Below are 21,844 nucleotides of genomic sequence, written 5' to 3'. Positions count from 1 at the left end.
CCAAGGGTAAGGTGTTGGATTGGGGGAAGGCTAACTTTAGTGGGATCAGGCAGAAATTGGCAGCTCTTGATTGGGAGAGGCTGTTTGAGGGTAAATCCACATCTGGTATGTGGCAGTCTTTTAAGGAATAGTTGTTAGGGCTACAGGACAAGCATGTGCCTGTAAAAAAGAAGGATAGGAAGGGTCGGATTAGAGAACCGTGGATAACCAGGGAAATTGAGGGACTGGTCAAAAAGAAAAGAGAGGCGTATGTTAGGTCCAAGCAGCTAAAAACGGAGGGAGCTCTGGAGGAGTACAAAGAAAGTAGGAAAGTACTCAAACGGGGAATTAGAAGAGCAAAAAGGGGTCACGAAATGTTCTTGGCAGACAGGATTAAGGAGAATCCCAAGGCATTTTATTCATACGTTAGGAACAAAAGGGTTGTTAGGGAAAAAATCGGACCTCTCAGGGGCAAAAGTGGGGACTTATGCTTGGAGCCCAAAGAAGTAGGGGAGATCCTAAATGAATACTTTGCGTCGGTATTCACAAAGGAGAGGGATGTGTTGACTGGGAGTGTCTCGGAGGGGAGTGTTGAACCGTTGGAGAAAATCTCCATTACAAAGGAGGAAGTGTTAGGTTTGTTAGAGAATATAAAGACTGACAAATCCCCAGGGCCTGATGGAATCTATCCAAGGCTGCTCAGGGAGACGAGAGGTGAAATCGTTGGGCCTCTGACGCAAATCTTTGTCTCGTCACTGGACGCAGGTGAGGTCCCAGAGGATTGGAGGATAGCTAATGTGGTCCCGTTATTTAAGAAGGGTAGGAAGGATAACCCGGGTAATTATAGGCCGGTGAGCTTGACGTCCGTGGTGGGGAAGTTGTTGGAGAAGATTCTTAGAGATAGGATGTATGCGCATTTAGAAAGGAATAAACTCATTAACGATAGTCAGCATGGTTTTGTGAGAGGGAGGTCATGCCTCACTGACCTGGTGGTGTTTTTTGAAGAAGTGACCAGAATGGTTGACGAAGGAAGGGCCGTGGATGTTGTCTATATGGACTTTAGTAAAGCGTTTGACAAAGTCCCTCATGGTAGGCTAGTGAAAAAGGTTGGATCTCATGGGATAAAGGGGGAGGTGGCTAGATGGGTGGAGAACTGGCTTGGTCATAGAAGACGGAGGGTGGTAGTGGAAGGGTCTTTTTCGGGCTGGAGGCCTGTGACTAGTGGTGTTCCGCAGGGCTCTGTATTGGGACCTCTGCTGTTTGTGATTTATATAAATGATCTGGAAGAAGGAGTAACTGGGGTGATCAGTAAGTTTGTGGACGACACAAAACTGGCAGGACTTGCAGATAGTGAGGAACATTGTCAGAGGCTACAGAAGGATATAGATAGGCTGGAAATTTGGGCAAAGAAATGGCAGATGGAGTTCAATCCTGATAAATGCGAAGTGATGCATTTTGGTGGGAATAATGTAGGGAGGAGCTACACGATAAATGGAAGAACCATAAAGGGTGTAGAGACGCAGAGGGACCTGGGTGTGCAAGTCCACAGATCTTTGAAGGTGACGTCACAGGTGGAGAAGGTGGTGAAGAAGGCATATGGCATGCTTGCCTTTATAGGACGGGGCATAGAGTATAAAAGTTGGGGTCTGATGTTGCAGATGTATAGAACGTTGGTTCGGCCGCATTTGGAATACTGCGTCCAGTTCTGGTCGCCACACTACCAGAAGGACGTGGAGGCTTTGGAGAGAGTACAGAGGAGGTTTACCAGGATGTTGCCTGGTATGGAGGGGCTTGGTTATGAGGAGAGATTGGGGAAACTGGGGTTGTTCTCCTTGGAAAGACGGAGGATGAGGGGAGACTTAATAGAGGTGTATAAAATTATGAAAGGCATTGATAGGGTGAACGGTGGGAAGCTTTTCCCCGGGTCGGTGGTGACGTTCACAAGGGGTCATAGGTTCAAGGTGAAGGGGGGGAGGTTTAACACAGATATCAGAAGGACATATTTTACACAGAGGGTCGTGGGGGCCTGGAATGTGTTGCCGGGCAAGGTGGTGGAGGCGGACACACTGGGAACGTTTAAGACTTATCTAGACAGCTATATGAACGGAATGGGAATGGAGGGATACAAAAGAGTGGTCTAGTTTGGACCAGGGAGCAGCGCGGACTAATTGTTCTTTGTTTCTCGTTTCAAGGCTTCATTCTATGATCATCTTGCTGGTGCCAGTACAGAGCGAGACTACGGATAGTTGGGAACCTGTCTCGGGGGCAGGGAATTCAGATGGTGTTCGTAAAGCATAAGTGGAAATGAATAGCGTTGGGAAGCATTTTCTGATCAGGGCCAGTGTGATCTCCTGGACTCGTTTCGATCGCCTCAGGGGGTCGGAGAGGAATTTCCCAGATTTTTTTTCCCCCATATTGGCCCTGGGGTTTTCACTCTGGGTTTTCGCCTCTCCCTGGAGATCACATGGTCTGGAATGGGGGGGTGGGGGTGAGTTAATAGGTTGTGATGAACAAAGCATCGTAGCTGTGAGGGACAGCTCGGTGGATAGGATATTAGAATGTAGATAGGCTGGAAAATTGGGCGGGGATCCTGGATTCAGGATTCAATCCTGGACCGGGGAGCGGCGCGGGCTTGGAGGGCCGAAGGGCCTGTTCCTGTGCTGTATTGTTCTTTATATCTCTAATGGGTATCAGATCATACATATTTATTTCTATCTGTGCTATAAATTCATCTGAATGCCACATGCATTCAGGTGCAGAGCCTTTAGTTTTTGTAATCTGAACTAGCTCTGTCATTTTAGTACTTTTGTAACCTTCTTCAGGGCAACTAGGGAAGGGCAAAAAATGCTGGCTTAGCCTATGACACCACATCCTGTAAATGAACAAAAAAATCTCTTACCTGCTGGTACATTCTTAGGTTTGTACACTCTGTCCCTTCCTGCCATGCTCTGATCATCATTTCCCTTATTCCTAACTTGCTCTCTTACCTTGTCTTCTCCATTTATCACATCTTCCCAAACTATCTACACCATCCCCATCCCCACTATTAAGTTTAAACCACTCTCTACCACTCTAGTAATACAACTCCCCAGAATATTAGTCTCAGCTTGGTTCACATGAAAGATCATCAACCCAAATGTTAACTCTGTTTCTTTTTCCAGAGATGCTGCTCCATCAGAGTATTTGTAGTGTTTTCTTGGTTTATATTGAACTTTCAGCACCTGCAATATTTTGCTTCTGTGGTTGGATTCATCAGTTTGTTTATATTAACAGCATATTTCTCAAACTTATAGGAACAATTTTGTGTTTTTTGTATTTGTTAAGTTTTTCACTTTGCTTCATTTTCTCAAAGTATTGACTCGTTGCTGCTATATGGTTCCATGGTGCTGGTTGGCTTTTGGCCTTTCGCCAAAGTCGGCATAATTCATGCGCGAACTTTGACAATGATTATGAACACATTATTCAATGATACTTTAGTGTAATCTCATCCACATCCAAAATCCGCACTACCAACTGTGGTCATTGATTTGCACTGGGAGCTTAACCCAGGGGCTTGGAATCAACTGCATTGACTATACTGATTGGGACTAGCTAATTCAGATGGGGAACTGAACTCATGACCTTCCTAGTTTGCATAGTTCAGCTACTGATTGGATAAACTCACTGAGCTATCAAGAGAGTCAGCATTATTTTGTAAAATAACGAAAAGTAGTTCTGAAGCAGCCATTCAAATAATGATTCTTACATTTATATAACATTTTACACTGTTGAAATGTCTCAAAGCACTTCAGAAAAAAAATTACTTTAAAATAATGATTTGTTATGTAGAGAAATGATTACTCAATTATGTTTTACTCTTTGCAACTTGCATGTCATTCCTGCAGATTTATAATCAACATTCACATACAATAACTGAAATTAAGATGATGTTTGATTACCAACCTGATACGTTGAAACAGGAGATGCAATATATGGTGCAAGAGATGTCTGAGCAATCATTCTATTTGTTGCAATACTGTATGGCGTTGAATAAAATCTAAAAAGAGACAACCAATAGCAGCGAACTTGATATTTAATACAGCAGGAATACAAAAACCCTTCTGAAAATGAATTCTACATACAAAAACAATTGAATGTTAATGGCACATTGTTTCAAATGAGTATTTATCACAGAAGCAAGATCAATTTTGTTACTTACCCATTTTGCATAGCACTGGGATCATATGTGAGGGTCATACCCGCCTGAAAAAAGAATCAGTACCACCTTCAGTTCAATGCTTCATCGTATCTGTTACTGAGTTTACATGACAAGATTCAGCTATTTCAAATCATGTGATTAAAGAACTATTAAGTCAGCATGACTTCAAGTTATTATTTAAAGGGTTTGGTCAAGGGATTAAAGCTTCCAGAGCCAAGGTACCTACATGGAGTTGAGATACAGATCAGCTATGATGTAACTGAATGGTGAAACAAGCTTGAGGGGGTGAATAGCCTATGTTATTGGCATTAGTGTATTCTATAGGTTCATGTTAGTTTCCAATTTCTGTTCGGTTCCTATTGATAATATTGAATTTTAGGAATATCCATTATGCTGAAAAACTGTGAAGAACAAAGGAAGGCCTTTTTGTAATTTCACTATGATCCATTTTTGTGGTGTTGAATGTTATTTATATAAAATAAAATATTTTTTGAATTTTAGAAGCACAGCTTGTGTCCATTAAAAAAAACTAAAGCATTGTATTTATTGCACAGAACAGTGTTGAATAAAATATATATTTGAAGAGAGTATACTGGCTAGGTGAGGCTAGTTAGCTCAGTTAACTAGGGTGTGGATCAGACTAATGCCATCATATGGGGTTCACTTTGCCATGGTTTGGCAAATAATTGCCAAGGTCCTGCCTTCAGGCAGTGAACACAAGAAGAAGACGAATACTATCTAGGTTGTGCTGATGTCTTCAGTCGGTTATTCTCATCTAGACTTTATTATTCAACTAAGAAAGGAAAAATTACAAAAACATTATCTTTGAATAATATGCACATAATGTCTTCAATTCAACATCTTTAATTCTACAGTTAAACTATTTGCTTACAATATTATTTCCATAGGCAGGCTTTAAGTTAATGGAAAGAATAAAAATAACTTGCATTTATATGGTGCATTTAACATAATGAAATACACCAAGATGCTTCACAGAGGTACACGAGGCAACATCTAGACACGTAACCTAAAGTTTGCTCAAACGGCTAGATTTTAAGAAGATCTCACAGAGGTAGGGAAGCATAAAAGTTTAGGAAAGTGTTGTCTATGAGGTGTCTGTCACTTTAAGACAGCACAGCAACAGAGGGTCACCTGACTTGAGCGACCAATGGAAATAGAGTGAGTGTTGAACCAGAGGGTGGAGTCCTCTTAGGCAGAATCTTCCGGAAATATGGAGTAAGCATGTAGAACTGGGGTTCTGCCTTTGGGCAACTTTCGTGCTGCACAAACCTTCTGTGCCCAAGTTTCTCAATTCAACAAATACTTTCCTCATTCCAACAATGGTCTGAAGTCTCTCTTAATAGTTGTAATTGCCAGCCACACAAAATATATAACAGAAAGGATTTCCAGAGCTTAGGGTTGAAGCAGCAGAAGGTAAGACTTCCAACAGTGAGCAATTAAAATCGGGGATGCTTCAGAATTAAAGTGCAAATATCATGGAGGGTTGTAGGATGTTCCAGACTTAGGGAGGGGTGTGTCTATGGAGGGATTTGAAAATAGCGTCTTTTGTATCAAGGCGTTGCTTCAGCAGGAACCAATATAAAAGTCAGAGAGCATAGGAGACATAGATGAACAGAAATTGGTGAAAATTAGGACATGTACTCCAATGTTTTGGATGCCCTGAAATTTGTGAAGGGTAATATTCATGTCTAGACTTAGCAAAACATGGCTAATAGTTTCAGCATCAGATGGGCTGAGGCAGGGTACCAGCCAGGCAGTTTATGAAGATGGAAATAAGATGATCTTAGTGATAGCACAGATAAGTGACCACAAGCTCATGGAATCATTATGGAATCACAGAATCTCTTCAGTGCAGAAGGAGGCCATTTGGTGCATCAAGTCTGCACTGACCACAATCCCACTCAGGCCCTATCCCTGTAATGCCATGTATTTACCCTGTTAGTCCCCCTGACACTAAGGGACAAATTAGCATGGTTAATCAACTTAATCCGTACATCTTTGGAGTGTGGGAAGAAACCCAGGCAGACGTGGGGAGGACATGCAAACTCTACACAGATAGTGACCTGAGGCTGGAGTTGAACCCAGGTCCCTGGCACTGAGGCAGCAGCGCTAACCACTGTGCCACCATGCCTATCATCTCAAGGTCAGATATGGCACTAAGGTTGTGAGCAGCCTGGTTCAACCTCAGACAGTTGCCAGAGAGAGAGATGGAGTCAGCAGCTAGGGAACAAAGATTATGGTGGACACTGAAGGCAATGGCTTTGGTCTTCACGATTTAATTGGAGGAGATTTCTGCTCATCTAGTAACGGATGTCGGACAAGCAGTCTGACAATTCAAATATCCTTTCTCTCAGCACTATGTGTGCACTGCAGCGGTTCACGGCAGCAGATGACCACCAAATTCTCAAGGGTATTTAGAGACGAGTAATAAAAATTCTGGCCGAGTCAATGAGGCTCACATCTTGGGAAAGAACAAAAATAAAATGAGAGGGTGTGGAGAAATCAAGAGCAGTGGTGGTGTGGTGGAGCTGGGTGTATTAGCATACATGTAGAGCCTGACACGTTTTTAGATGATATCACTGCGTGGCAGCATTTGGATAAGAAATAGGAGGGGTGAAGGATAGGTTTTTGTGGGATATTAGAAATAACCGTGTAAGAATGGGAAGGGAAGTCATTGCAGGTGTTTCTTTGACTATGATTGAATAGATAAGAATGTAATTTTTGAATGGAGGCCCACCCTGCTGGATGATGGTGGAGAGGAGTTGGAGAGCAGGACAGTGTGATCAATTATTTCAGAGGCAAAAATTTGTTCAGGGGCTTTGGAGAGGAAAGGTATGTAAGAAATGTGGTGATTGTTTACAAAGTTGGAGGCAAAGTTTACAAAGACAGGGGAAGAGTCAAATGTTGATTGGTTGAACTTACAAGTCTCACCTCGCCCTCTCGATGCCACGCTCGACCATTCTGCACATATTTGTTCTGATTTTGTCTCTTTTTCTGACCACCATCTGCAAACTTGCATAGCAAAGGTTCCATTGGAGCTGTCAAGAGAAAATTTATTTTAAAAATTAATATTACAGCATGTATGATGCAATAAGAAACATGACACCACATTTTAACATAGCATTGGAATAATGTAGTCCATCACTACTAATTTTCCTATGCCATACTCCTTGTGAATAACAAAATCCTGGGGAATGGATGGATTTATAGACTACTTGAACTTTCATTGCTTATCACAACACTAATCGTACTTAGCCATATTACATCCTTGAAACATACAAATTCAAAGTCAGTTGGTATTTCATAAGTTAAACACAGGGCTGAATTTGTCTTTGGTTCCAGAGGTGGAACTAGAGGCAGGTGAGGCCATAATTTTTGTTCCTGAATAGCATGTTGGCTTTCCAACACAATCCTGCCTCCCAGTGATTTTGGAAGAGGTGATGGGACCTGTATACCAATAACCCACTCAATTCAGCATGCAAATGAGCCACTTAAAAGGGAAGAACGTGATTTCCGTTTGGAGTCATGGAAAACATAAAGAGTTGCAACCACGTCCCTGAAAAGGGGGCAGATTCCAACAGCAAGCAAGTCATGTTGGAGCATAAAAGGGGAAAGAGCTCAGAGAGCTGGTTCTGCAATGGCACACAGTGGATATGGAGTGTGCAAAGGCTGCACTGAGTTAGCTTTGTAAGCACTGGATCAGTTGAGCATAAGGAGGTTGACCCACGGGGCTTATTGGGACATAGCACAAGGGCCCCAACACCACCTCAGTGCTGTTGGAAGTGAGGAAGGTCATCTGCAAACATGAAGCCGAATTACTTAGAGTTGGTGATGAGAGTGAATACAGTCCAATGATTCTAAGGCATACAAAGCTGATGCAGAAGGAACAGGAAGGAAATGATGACGATAACCTTCACATAGAGAATACTGAGAACAAATGAGCATCCTGTTTCTGACAGAATATTGCTGTTGATAAGTCTATCTAGGCAGGCAGTAAGAGAGTTGTGTGCATTGGTCACCTTGCCAGTTGCAATGGCACACCGTGTCAGGGAGCCATTAAAGTGACAATGAACATTTTTGCCTCTGATTCCAAAGAGGGATGACAGCAGATCTGAATGGCATCTCATGATCACTGCCCATCACACTATAATGGGAGGTGATGGATCACTGTTAAGAGGGCTTCAGATTACATTGCGTTCACCACTGATGGGGCCATACAGGCAAAGAAGGTAGTAGAATTTGCCTCCACTCAGATGCATTGAGTTGTCAATTGCACCCATGTGGCCATCAAGGCACCAGAAGTGAACCAGATACATTTATGAACAGGAAGGGACTGCGCTCCTTCAATGTTTAGCTGGTGTGCTGCCAGAGTCCTTCATTCATAAGCATTCATAGGTGCTGTAGCTGTTCATGCCACTGGAAAGAGTATGTGGATAGCTGTTAGGTGACCAGGGCTATCCATTGAAGAGATGGCTGCTAATACCTACAGAGAATTAACCCGGGTCTCTGGATTGCTAGTCTAGTAAGAAGTTTAACAACACCAGGTTAAAGTCCAACATGTTTATTTGGTAGCAAATGCCACTAGCTTTCGGAGCGCTGCTCCTTCGTCAGGTGGAGTGGAGAAATGCTCACAAACAGGGCATACAGAGACACAAACTCCATTTGTGTTTGTGTCTCTGTATGCCCTGTTTGTGAGCATTTCTCCACTCCACCTGACGAAGGGGCAGCGCTCCGAAAGCTTGTGGCATTTGCTACCAAGTAAACCTGTTGGACCTTAACCTGGTGTTGTTAAACTTCTTACTGTGTTTACCCCAGTCCAACGCCGGCATCTCCACATCATTGCTAGTCTAGTGACGTTGGTACAGTATCACCATCTCCCCCTTGTGAGACTAGAGAGGAGATTTAGCAGAATGGAAAAATAACAGAAACTACGATGGTATGAGGCACGAGTTGGCTATGGTGGATTGGGGAACGTTACTTAAAGGGGTGAAGGTGGATAGATAATGACAAATGTTCAAAGAGGATGAACTGCAACAATTGCTCATTCCTGTCTGGTGCAAAAATAAAACAAGAAATTTGGCCAAACCATGACTTGCATGGGAAATTGAAGATAGCATTAGGTTCAAGGGAGATGTATACAAAAAAAACAGCAAACCTGAGGATTGGGAGCAGTTTAGAATTCAGCAAAGAAGGACAAAGAGTTTGACTAAAAGGGGAAAATAGAGTATAAGAGTAAGCTTGCAGGGAACATAAAAACTGTAAAAGCTTCCATGAGTATGTGAAGAGAAAAAAGATTGGTGAAAATAAATGTAGGTCCCTTACAGTCCAAAATGGAGGAATTTATAATGGGGAGCAAAGAAATGGCTGACCAACTAAATACATATTTTGGTTCTGTCTTCACAAAGAAGGATGCAAATAATGGACCAGAAATTTTGAGGAATACAAGATTTAGTGAGAGGGAGGAACTGAAGGAAATTAGTATTAGTAGAGAAATGGTGTTGGGGAAATTGATAGGATTGAAGGCCAATAAATGTCCAGGGCCTAACAATCTACATCCTTGAGTACTTAAAGAAATGGCCTTAGAAATAGTGGATACATTGTTGGTGATCTTCCAAGATGCTATAGACTCTGGAACAGTTCCTACAAACTGGAGGGTAGCTAATGTAACCCCATTATTGAAAAAGGGAGGTAGAGAGAAAACAGGAGTTTATAGACCAGTCAGCCTGATGTCGGTAGTGGGAAAAATGCTAGAGTCCATTACCAAAGATTTAATAGCAGAGCACTTGAAAGCAATGGCAGGATCATATATACAAAAATGAAATCATGCTTGACAAATTACTGGAATTCTTCAAGGATGCAACTAGTAAAACTGATGACAGGGAGCCAGTGGATGTTGTTTATAGGGACTTTAAGAAGATTTTCAACAATGTCCCACATAAGAGATTAGCGTGTAAAATTAAAATGCATGGGACTGGGGTTAGTGTATTGAAATGAATAAAAAACTGGTTGGCAGACAGGAAAAAAAGAGTAGGAACAAATAATCTTTTCCAAAGTGGCAAGCAGTGACTTGTGGGGTACTGCAGGGATCAGTGCTAAGACCAGCTATTCACAATGTATATTAATGATTTAGATGAGGGAACTAAATGTAATATCTCCAAATTTGTAGATGATACAAAGTTGGGTGGGACGGTGGGCTCTAAGGAGGATGCAGACATGCTTCAGTGTGATTTGAGTGGGATGGCAGATGTAGTATAATGCGGATAAATGACGTCACAGGTGGAGAAGATGGTGAAGAAGGCATATGGCATGCTTGCCTTTATAGGACGGGGCATAGAGTATAAAAGTTGGGGTCTGATGTTGCAGATGTATAGAACGTTGGTTCGGCCGCATTTGGAATACTGCGTCCAGTTCTGGTCGCCACATTACCAGAAGGACGTGGAGGCTTTGGAGAGAGTACAGAGGAGGTTTACCAGGATGATGCCTGGTATGGAGGGGCTTAGTTATGAGGAGAGATTGGGTAAACTGGGGTTGTTCTTCCTGGAAAGACGGAGGATGAGGGGAGACTTAATAGAGGTGTATAAAATTATGAAAGGCATAGATAGGGTGAATGGTGGGAAGCTTTTCCCCAAGTCGGTGGTGACGTTCACGAGGGGTCATAGGTTCAAGGTGAAGGGGGGGGGAGGTTTAACACAGATATCAGAAGGACATATTTTACACAGAGGTGGTGGAGGCGGACACACTGGGAATGTTTAAGACTTATCTAGATAGCCATATGAACGGAGTGGGAATGGAGGGATACAAAAGAATGGTCTAGTTTGGACCAGGGAGCGGCACGGGCTTGGAGGGCCGAAAGGCCTGTTCCTGTGCTGTGTTGTTCTTTGTTCTTTTTTCTATAAATGTGAGGTTATCCACTTTGGTAGCAAAAACAGGAAGACAGATTATCACCTGAATGGCTATGGATTGAGAGGGGGTAATGTGCAATGATACCTGGGTGTCCTTGTACGTGAGTCACTGAAGGTAAGCATGCAGGTGCAGCAGGCAGTGAAGAAGGCAAATAGTATGATGGCATTCATAGTGAAAGGATTTGAGTACAGGAGCAGGGATGTCTTGTTGCAGTTATACAGGGCCTTGGCGAGACCACACCTGGAAGATTGTGTGCAGTTTTGTTCTACTTATCTGAGGAAGGATATTCTTGCTACAGAGGGAGCTACCAGATTGATTCCTGGGATGGCAGGATTGAGATATAAGGAGAGAATGAGTTGTTTAGCATTATATTCACTGGTGTTTAGAAGAATGAGGGGGAATTTCATAAAAACCGAGAAAATTCTAACAGGACTAGATTGGGTAGATGTAGAAAGGATGTTCCGAAGGTTGGGGAGTCCAAAACCAGGGTCACAGTCTGTGGCTATGATGTACACCATTTAAGACTGAAATTAAGAGAAATGTCTTCACCCAGAGAATGGTCAGGCTGTGGAATTCTCTACCACAAAACATTGTATGTTTTCAAGAAAAGGTTAGATACAGCACTTGGAGCTAACGGGGTCAAAGGATATGGGGGTGAAAGCAGGAACAGGTTACTGAGTTGAATGATCAACCATGACTCGAAGGGCAGGATGGCCTACTCCTGCTTTTTCTGTTTCTATAATTCCAGGGATACAAGATTTTAGCTACAGCATTAGGTTGGAGAAACAGGGGTTGTTCTCCTTGGAACAAAGGAGATTGATAGCAGTGTGTAAGATTACGGCAGATTTAGTAAAGGTAGACAAAAGGTAGGCAAAAAAGGAAGCTTATGCCAAATAATGAGATTTCAATACCACAAAAGCATGCAGAATTATAGAAAGAGAGGGGTCAAATTAGAAAGGAAATTAGGAAAGAAAAGCGAGGATATGAAGAAATGTTGGCAAGCAAGAAAATTCAATGTTTAGAATTCCATAAAGGACAAGAGTTTAACAAAAGTCAACAAAAAGGTGAATGGGTTGTTAATACTGTGCATCTGTTTTCACAAGAGGGAGATGATGCAGATATTGCAATTAAGATGAAGGAGTATGAAATCTTGGATGGGATAAACATAGTGAGATAGAAATCTTAATTAATTTAACAGCTTTGAAAGCAGATGAATCACCAGGCTGCTCTGAGAAACAAGGTAGGAAATAATAGAGGCCCTGGCCATTCTAGCTACAGGCATGGTGCCGGAGGACTGGGCGACTGATAATGATGTACTGTTGTTTACAAAAGGAAGAAGGAAAAGACCAAGTAATTACATACCAGTCAGCCTAACCACAATGGTGGCAAATTACGGGCAAACATTCTGAAGCATGGTATTAATCATCATTTAGAATGGCATGGATTGATCAAGTACAGTCAGCATGGATTTAAAGGAAGGTCGCCAGGACAGAAGGTAATTTGACTGACTTTTTTGAGAAGGTAACAAGGAGTTTCATTGGTGGTGGAATGTTTGATGCAGTCTACTTTGACTTTAGCAAGGTTTTTGACAAGGTCCCAAATTGCACACTTGTTAGAAAATAAAAATCCACGGGGTCAAAAGGAAAGTGGTACAAAGAACAAAAAAATGTACAGCGTAGGAAGAGGTCTTTGGCTCGCCAAGACCGTGCCGATCATAATGCCCGAACTAAACAAAAAAAAACCTTCTACCCTTACTTCGACTGTATCCCTCTATTCCCTCCCTATTCATTTACCCATCCAGATGCCTCTTAAATGTTGCTAATGTGCCTGCTTCACCACTCTCTGTGAAAAACGTCCCTCGCAAATCTCCCTTAAATTTTCCTCCTCTTACCTTGTACCTCTGCCCCCTTGCATTGATACTTCCACCCTGGGGAAAAAACCTCTGACTATCCGCCCTGTCTATGCCTAGATGGCAAGTTGGGTTCAAAATTGGTTTCATTGCAGGGAGCAAGGGGTAATGATTAGTAGGTGTTTTTTTGACTGGAAGGCTGATTAATATAAGATCATAAGAAATGGAAGCAGGATTAGGCCATTCAGCTTCTTGAGCCTGTTCTGCCATTTAACTCTTGCCATTAAGATCATGGCTGCTCTGTTTTCTTGACTCACGTGCATCAAAAATCTTCTTAACTAAGCATATATTCAATGACCCAGCCTCCACTTCTTTCCCAGGTTCCAAATGACTCAGTCACTTGATTTTGTGGTCATATATCAATGATTTAGGCTTAAATAAAGGGGGCATGATTGCGAAGTTTGCAGATGATACAAAAATTGGCCAATGGCTGATAGTGGGGATGAAATTTGTGGACTACAGGTGGGTATCAATGGGATGGTCAGGTGGACAGAAAAATGGCAACTGGAATTTAATCTGGTGAAGAGTGAGGTGAAACATTTGGGATGCATAACGAGGCATGGGAATGCACAATAAATGGTAGGATATGGAGAAGTGTAGACCAACAGAGTTAAAGTTAAAGTTTATTTATTAGTCATAAGTAAGGCTTACATTAACACTGCAATGAGGTTACTGTGAAATTCCCCTAGTCGCCACACTCTGTTGCCTGTTCGGGTCCATGCACCTAACCAGCACGTCTTTCAGACTGTGGGAGGAAACCAGAGCACCTGGAGGAAACCCACGCAGACATGGGGAGAACGTGCAAACTCCACACAGACAGTGACCCAAGCTGGGAATCGAACCCAGGTCCCTGGTGCTGTGAGGCAGCAGTGTTAACACTGTGCCGCCCCCTCCTAGAGGGACCGAGGAGTGCTTATTCACAGATCACTGAAGGTAGCAGGACAGATAGATTAATTGGTTGAGAAGGAGATATTTTCCTTTACTATCTGAAGCGCAGAAGATAAGGACAGGGAGGTTATGTTCAAACTGTATAAAACATTAGTTAGTTCACAGCTAGAGTACTGCATATAGTTCTGGTTACTGCATTTACAGAAGGATGTAATTGCATCAGAGGGTTTATTTAAGAGCATGCTTCCAGGAATGGAGAATTTTAGCTATGAGAAAGGATTGGATAGGCTGAAGTTGTAACCTTTGGAATGGAGGAGGTTGGTGGGACATTTAATTGAGGTGTATAAAATAAGGAGGGACCAAGCTAAAATGGATAAGGAGGACCTATTTCCCTTAGGAGGCATATCAATAACCAAGAGGCAGAAATTTAAAGTAGTTGTCGAGGAATTAGAGGGAAGTTGGATAAATCTTTTCACCCTGAGTGTAGTGGGGGTCTGAAACTCACTGTTTTAAAGTGCGGCAAAGGCAGAAACTCTTATTTCAATTAAAAAATATGTGGACATGCACTTGGAAGTGCTATAACCTACAAGCTACAGACCAAGAGTTGGAAAATGGAATTAGGGTGGATAGTTCTTTATCAGCTGCACAGACCAAGTGAGTGCAGGTCTGCGACAGGCAATGGTGAAGCAGCAATGGAGCAGAATTGCACAATCACCACGTTAAAAGTTGCAGATAGGTCGAGAGGATAAGGAGGGATAGTTTACCTTTGTCACAGTCAATAGATTGTTATTTCGGATTTTGGTAAGAGCCATTTTGGTACTGCAGACAGGATGGAAATGTGAATGGACAGACTAAAACATGAATTTTCGAGGAAGTTGGGCGGGCAAGGGTTTTGGAGGTGACAACACATTCAAGGTCTTGAGAGAAAAGGGAGGTAGAGGGTGGAGCAAAGTTTGCAAGGATAGTGGGTTCAAGGTTTGGTTTTTGAAGAGATGTTATGACAGAAGATTTGAAGGAGAGGAGGTGTACCTGAAGAAAGAGAACCATTTAATAAAATCAGCTAATATGGGAACCAGGAAGAGAAGTCAGATGGTTCGCAATTTTGTGGGAAGAGGGTTGACTGCGCAACATGGGAGTCTCATCAATAAGATGAGCTTGTAGAGGAGACAGCTATGGAAGAGAGTATGAATAGGAGGAAAATTATAGTGCAACGGGGTGTGAGTGAGCTCTAAAGTTCTTCGACAATGCACTGGACAACTTGATGGGTGAGGAAGAGAGGAGGAAAGTTGCAATCTATTCATAAGGAGCTTGCAGGCCTTCTAGATATGTGGAAAAGATTAGACATGATAGTGGGGGCCAAATAGCTGTGGTGGTCAATGTTATGAGTCAAACACTGAAGTCCAGGAAGTAATGTTGCAACAAGATTAATGATCTCACACAAGTGGTTAAAGTCAACAAATGTATTGTCATATGCCATATCCACCAACTGCACACTAACTTCACGCACTGTTCTTTGCACACTCATGAGCCATCCATCAACAATCTTTACAAATCATCACTCATACCTAATATTCAGAGATTCACCTCTCAAACACTGTTGCCTCTCCAATTCAAGCAGAGCATGAAACCCATCTTATTTAGTGTGGAAGTGGTGGCTAACTCTATTCGGCCTACTTATAGATTCAACCATGATGTAGCATCTGATGGTTGGTGTCTCAGCTTCCATTGCTGCATAATTAGAAGCCACCCAAAGTCTAGTTGCTGCAATGGAAGATCAGCTTGTTGCCACACAAACTCAGACTACTGCAAACATGGCCACAGATACCACTGTTTACAGGGTCTTGCAGGGTCTCTAAAGCAATCCAGTTATCTGACTTCCAATAGATTATCAGAATTTCTGAGATGCCACCCTATGGGAGTGGCAAAGGCTCCGTGGAACACAAATTTGCTGTTCTCACTCAGCATGACATCATTCTTCCTCCCACCAGTGTCACTCTGCTGATACCCTTTCTGTTGCCTTTTAGCTAGCCAGCATGCACTATTGTCACTCATGCTGAGATGGAGGAGTCTGAACCCACATGTTCCAGGGCCAGAGCTGCTCCAGGATATCCTACAACCCCCTCAACTGGAAGTCAGCAACTATTCAGGAACCATACTGCAGCCACTGAGGCAGCACAATATAGGAGCACCAGGATAGGCAAAAGCATATGGAAGACAGGGACTATGGGAATGCACAGACATTTATATGCAATGTTTGGTTCAATTCACAAATTTGCTTCAGAATGTTTATTTTGCGTTTGCTTTAATTTTTGCATTGTGGCCAGTGATGGTCAGTAACAGAAGGAAGGTAAGGTGCAAGACTGTTTGTGAATGGGGGTTGTAATTACTAATATCACAGTCAGCGGAGTCATTCAGGGACCAGAAAGAGGCCGGTTTGTTGCCTTCTGCTTTCTTTTTGTTCTTTCTCCTCCTGCCCGCAAATGGTCACCAGAGCTGGTGGCAAAGGTAGTGCCCTTGTTTGGCCAGGCTGTGTAGCATGTGGCAGACCAAAAAGAATCTTGACTCAGGCTCTGCCAATTACTACAATTTTCTAGAGCGCTCCAAGTACTGAAAGCATTGTTTCAGCACACTAATGGCCTGCTCCATCATATTTCTGTTGGCTTTTGTGGGTTTTGGCAAGAGTCATGTTATCAAATGATAGCCCTACTCACTGAGTAGTTAGTTTCTGGTTTAATGTGATGGTAAGAAGTCTCACAACACCAGGTTAAAGTCCAACAGGTTTATTTGGTAGCAAATACCATAAGCTTTCGGAGCGCTGCCCCTTCGTCAGATGGAGTGGTCTCTGTTCTCAAACAGTGCAAACAGACACAGAAATCAAATTACAGAATACTGATTAGAATGCAAATCTCTACAGCCAGCCAGGTCTTAAATGTACAGACAATGTGGGTGGAGGGAGCATTCAACACAAGTTAAAGAGATGTGTATTGTCTCCAGACAGAACAGCCAGTGAAATTCTGCAAGCCAAGGAGGCAAGCTGTGGGGGTTACTGATAATGTGACATAAATCCAACATCCCGGTTTAGGCCGTCCTCATGTGTGCGGAACTTGGCTATCAGTTTCTGCTCAGCGACTCTGCGCTGTCGTGTGTCATGAAGGCCGCCTTGGAGAACGCTTACCTGAAGATCCAAGGCTGAATGCCCGTGACTTAGTGTGCTGAAACAATGCTTTCAGTACTTGGAGCGCTCTAGAAAATTGTAGTAATTGGCAGAGCCTGAGTCAAGATTCTTTTTGGTCTGCCACATGCTACACAGCCTGGCCAAACAAGGGCACTGCCTTTGCCACCAGCTCTGGTGACCATTTGCGGGCAGGAGGAGAAAGAACAAAAGGAAAGCAGAAGGCAACAACCCGGCCTCTTTCTGGTCCCTGAATGACTCAGCTGACTGTGATATTAGCCTTGGATCTTCAGGTAAGCGTTCTCCAAGGCGGCCTTCACGACACACGACAGTGCAGAGTCGCTGAGCAGAAACTGATAGCCAAGTTCCGCACACATGAGGACGGCCTAAACCGGGATGTTGGATTTATGTCACATTATCAGTAACCCCCACAGCTTGCCTCCTTGGCTTGCAGAATTTCACTGGCTGTTCTGTCTGGAGACAATACACATCTCTTTAACCTGTGTTGACTGCTCCCTCCACCCACATTGTCTGTACATTTAAGACCTGGCTGGCTGTAGAGATTTGCATTCTAATCAGTATTCTGTAATTTGATTTCTGTGTCTGTTTGCACTGTTTGAGAACAGATAACCACTCCATCTGACGAAGGGGCAGCGCTCCGAAAGTTTATGGTATTTGCTACCAAATAAACCTGTTGGACTTTAACCTGGTGTTGTGAGACTTCTTACTGTGCTTACCCCAGTCCAACGCCGGCATCTCCACATCATTAATGTGATGGCTCAGTGTTGGTGTCACAATGCACTGCTGCCGAATGAATGCATCATGACTGTTGTCAGGTACCAGACACTGACTTGCATGATTATTGTGTGTAGTCGCACACTAACTGGGTGTTGAGGGAATGGAATCCCTTTTGGCATCTTAGAATTGGCATGCAGTGCCAACAAATAACGTGTGCAATAAATGGCACCATACAATATGGGGGAAAGCCTACAATCCTTGCAAAGCCAGTATTTGTTCTGCCTACAAGAGAGAATTAAATGAGTTTAGTTCTCTTGAAATACAGAGCCTCAGCAACACCCGTTATGCAACAATGGATGATGACTGAGAGATGTTGCAAATATCACATGCTTCAGTCTGGAAAGCGCATAATGCACAGAAGTTCATAGCTGTGGTCACCATTACAACCATTGGCAATGCCATCCTCACCCTGAACTGAGATCACAGTTGTGACTGCAATAGGTGGAAGATTAGCATGAGGATGTCCTTACTGAGTGGGGGCATCTGATAAACTGTTCCTCACTGAGGTTCAGATAGAAGAATTGCTCTCTGAACATCCTGAGCAGATATTTAGGGGAGGTGGTGGTGTTGTGGTATTGTCACTGGACTAGTAATCCAGAGGCCCAGGATAATGCTCTGGGAATCGAATTCAAATCTCATCATGGCAGATGGTGAAATTTGAACTCAGTTAACAATTGGAATTAAAAATCTAATGAAACCTTTGTTGACTGTTGTAAAAATATTTAGGGAAGGAAATTTGCCATCCTTGCCATGTCTGGCGTAAGTATGACACTGGGTCCACAGCAATGTGATTGATTCTTAAATGCCCTCTGAAATTACCTATCAAAGGCAATTAGGAATGGGCAAAAGCAACTCTCACATTCCATAAATAAATTTGCTCTTCTCTTCATCTTCCAGCAGCCTGTTCTGTGTTGCCTCTGCTCATTCTCCTTATCATGAGGGGATTGCAAAACACCCAGATCTGATAGCAAATGGCTTGTGCATTATTCCCTCTGAACTTTAACAACCATCAAGCATTTTTACAATGACAGCAACAGCCAGTGGACATCAAGTTGCAAGTAACTTGTAAGTAGTTGGTGATCCCTTTAAACAGCACTGGTATGGAGGATCTTCCTGTTACTCTGTGTGCCGAGTTGCACACATTTAAGACACAGGATTAGTTTGAAGTCCATACTGGCAGCACCGGCATCAAATATGTCAGGATTTGCCTCCCCTTCATATTTTTGGCAGACTCTCCCATGACGTAAAGTGCAGATGTTAATGCCCTCACCAATATAGTACCTGGCACAGCTTGCACCAGGAATGTGCACATGTGCTATGGATGCATTATGCAGCTAAAAACAATTGTTACCTAACAACATTTTGCAACCAGTGTCTACAGAGATCTAATTCGATGCATTTTTTTTGGGATCAGTTTGGTATCTAACTGCAAAAAAAATCCACGCCTGATATTCCAAGAATTTTCAAACCAAGTTAATGAGTATTGCACAAAGGTAGAATTTCTATTAATTTGGTGAAGTCCACACACTCTCAATATAGGAATACATCCCATTTATAGAAAGCTTTAAAAACTTGACACAGGTTGACAACAGGCAATGCTTAGGAGTTCCCAAATGTATATGAATATACTGGTGAAGTTTAGCTAGCCAAAACCATGTAATTCATCTGTCTGCCCAAGCATTTGGAACCCATCTGTCAGAACTTGCAAGAATGCATGGAAGTGAGTGGGAAGAAGCCCTGCTCCTAGTGACTGATCAATACAGATCCTATTAATAAATTAGATTTCTCATCAATCATAATCAATAATTATGTCCTCTCCAATATTGCATACCTCCCTGCCTTAGATATCAGACTACTGAATCAGCCTAATAAAAATGATTTGGTTCCAATTTCTCTTTCGTAGACATGCTATCTTTGAAGCCATGCCAAACCAAAAAACCCTGTTTCATCTTCTCAAGGAGGAAAATCACTAGTTGTCATCAGACAACAGTCACACAAGGGTTTGAGTCCTGCTAGATTGTCACCAGGTACCAGAAATTCCTCATGAGCTGCATGGTTGAGTGACACAGCACTAAATGTGTGACTGCATGAACGCGATGGTCCTGCCTACAGCATAGGCACAGAAATGTGTGACTGCATAATCACCATAGCCCTCGTTAGAGTATGGGCACATACTATAAACTAGGAGGAACATTGGTCAGCAACATTTAAATGAGGCTCTAAACCTAAAATGCGTATGCTGCCTCTACCAGAGGGAAATTAATTTGTAGCACAGTTTCATGCAGGAAAACTGCTGTTCAAACCTGTCCAATTATTAGAAAAAAGTAGAAGGAGCTTCATCATGTTTGATGCTACCATTTTATGGCAAAAATGGAAATGAGCTCCATTGCTAATCAGTAAAACCTTCAGATTAATGAACATGAAAAATATATGATTAAAGAGGGCCTTATGATGAAAATGCTCTGCAATGTTACAACTGATTTCCTTGAATTTATATGCTAGCCATCTCCTGTGTCACTTCATACATGGCATCAAGACCAGGGTTAGCCTTCAGGCGAGGTGGAATTGGAGGGCAAGAGATACTGGCCCAAAACTTCCGATCAGAGTGGGAATCTGTGTTTGTTCCTGATCAGACAGAAAACTACCCACTTTCCTGCATACCTTGAAAAGGCTCTAACTTCTGATTTATGACGTAGAAGAATGGACTCAGTGCAGGAAGCCTTGCAGAGTGTAGTAAAGAGAATCTGTGCAGATGCTACGCTCACATTTTGTGGCACTAGCTGCTGTATTCTGGAAATGTTTAAAGGTCCCTAAGCTTTTCAGTGGGTGGTAGCTGAGTGCATCGGTGAGCGAGGGGGGTCAGGTGGTAGATGACTGAAGTAGGAAGGTTGAGTGAGTGGGTAATCAGGCCAGTTTGGGAGGGTCATCAGATTGGGGGCTAGTCAGGTTGGGTCTGGGTGATTCAGGGTGGAATCCAGGGATCGGGTTGAATGAGGTGTCGGGTGCCGAGTAAAGCATTAGTGGTTAGGTTAGTTAGACAATGATGCTAATGATATAAGCATGACATCGGAGACTCCCGGGGGCAAAACACAGAGCTTAATGTGTGAGAGAATAATGTACTTATCCATGAGATCATCATGGGTATATATAGTTCTGAATAAATAGTTTCAAGAAAACTAAATACTGACTATCTCCAAGTCACACATAATAACCCCTCACACATAAGAGTAAGTGGAACCTCATTATGCCAGAAGACTAAACAAGGGCAACAAGCCAAACCACGGTGGCAGTGCTGGAGGCTGTAGTTTAAGGAAACTGAAACCACAGACTGGAACCCACAGGTGAAGTCCTAGGAATAACACAACTTTGCAAAGAAGAACAAAAAATAAGACGTACCTTGGTAGGGGACAGTGAGTGAACCACTCACAATGTCGTCAGTAATTGAACAGCCACTACCCTTTCCACACCCCTTCAAACACATCGAGAGTCCACAGCAACGACAACAATGGGAGCTCTGGAGTTGACCATTTGAAAGGTACTGAACATCTTTGGATTAACAAGAAAAAGCTCCAAAACACAAGATCAGTACCTTATTAGATTCAATCGGTACCATAACTGATGATGGCAAGACAAGGAGTCAAGGAGACCTTGGAATCCTCCAGAAAGTTTAGAAGGCCTTTGATAATTATTTCAGCCCTAAGAAGAATCTGGTCACTGAATGGGTGAGATTCAACGAAAGGAGCCAGAGATTAGGTAAATCCATGGATTCAATAACGATTTGCATAGACTAGCCAGTAATTGCGGCTATGGTGTTCTGCACCATGAGTTAATTCACAACCGCATTGTGGTTGGCTTGCTTGATAAGGTGGTTTCGGACTACTTGCAAACCAAAGAGGATTTAAAGTTTGAGAAGGCCAAACAGTTTACAAGGCAGGCAGAGCTACAAAAGCAGAGGTTAGGGTGTACTTCATGGAGA

General features: G+C 42.8%; 1 protein-coding gene across 9 annotated transcripts in view; it reads right to left on the bottom strand.

Annotated features, from left to right (window-relative positions):
• The window catches only part of LOC144503629 (RNA-binding motif, single-stranded-interacting protein 1-like), a 240,687-nt gene that overhangs the window by 29,582 nt on the left and 189,261 nt on the right, over positions 1-21,844 (bottom strand). For 5 of the 9 annotated variants that reach the window (XM_078228267.1, XM_078228271.1, XM_078228270.1 and 2 more), the window contains 3 exons: positions 7,121-7,236; positions 4,178-4,221; positions 3,922-4,015 (listed from right to left, as the gene is read on the bottom strand). In XM_078228267.1, the coding sequence (XP_078084393.1) occupies positions 3,922-4,015; positions 4,178-4,221; positions 7,121-7,236 (254 nt within the window). The remainder of the gene's footprint in view (positions 1-3,921; positions 4,016-4,177; positions 4,222-7,120; positions 7,237-21,844) is intronic. The other 4 variants (XM_078228268.1, XM_078228273.1, XM_078228272.1 and 1 more) reach the window with 1 other exon arrangement.

This window comes from Mustelus asterias, chromosome 14 (genome assembly GCF_964213995.1).
Source record: "Mustelus asterias chromosome 14, sMusAst1.hap1.1, whole genome shotgun sequence".
NCBI classification, from domain to species: domain Eukaryota; kingdom Metazoa; phylum Chordata; class Chondrichthyes; order Carcharhiniformes; family Triakidae; genus Mustelus; species Mustelus asterias.
Note: the sequence above shows the minus strand (reverse complement) of the source record. Positions and strands in the feature narration are given on the sequence as shown.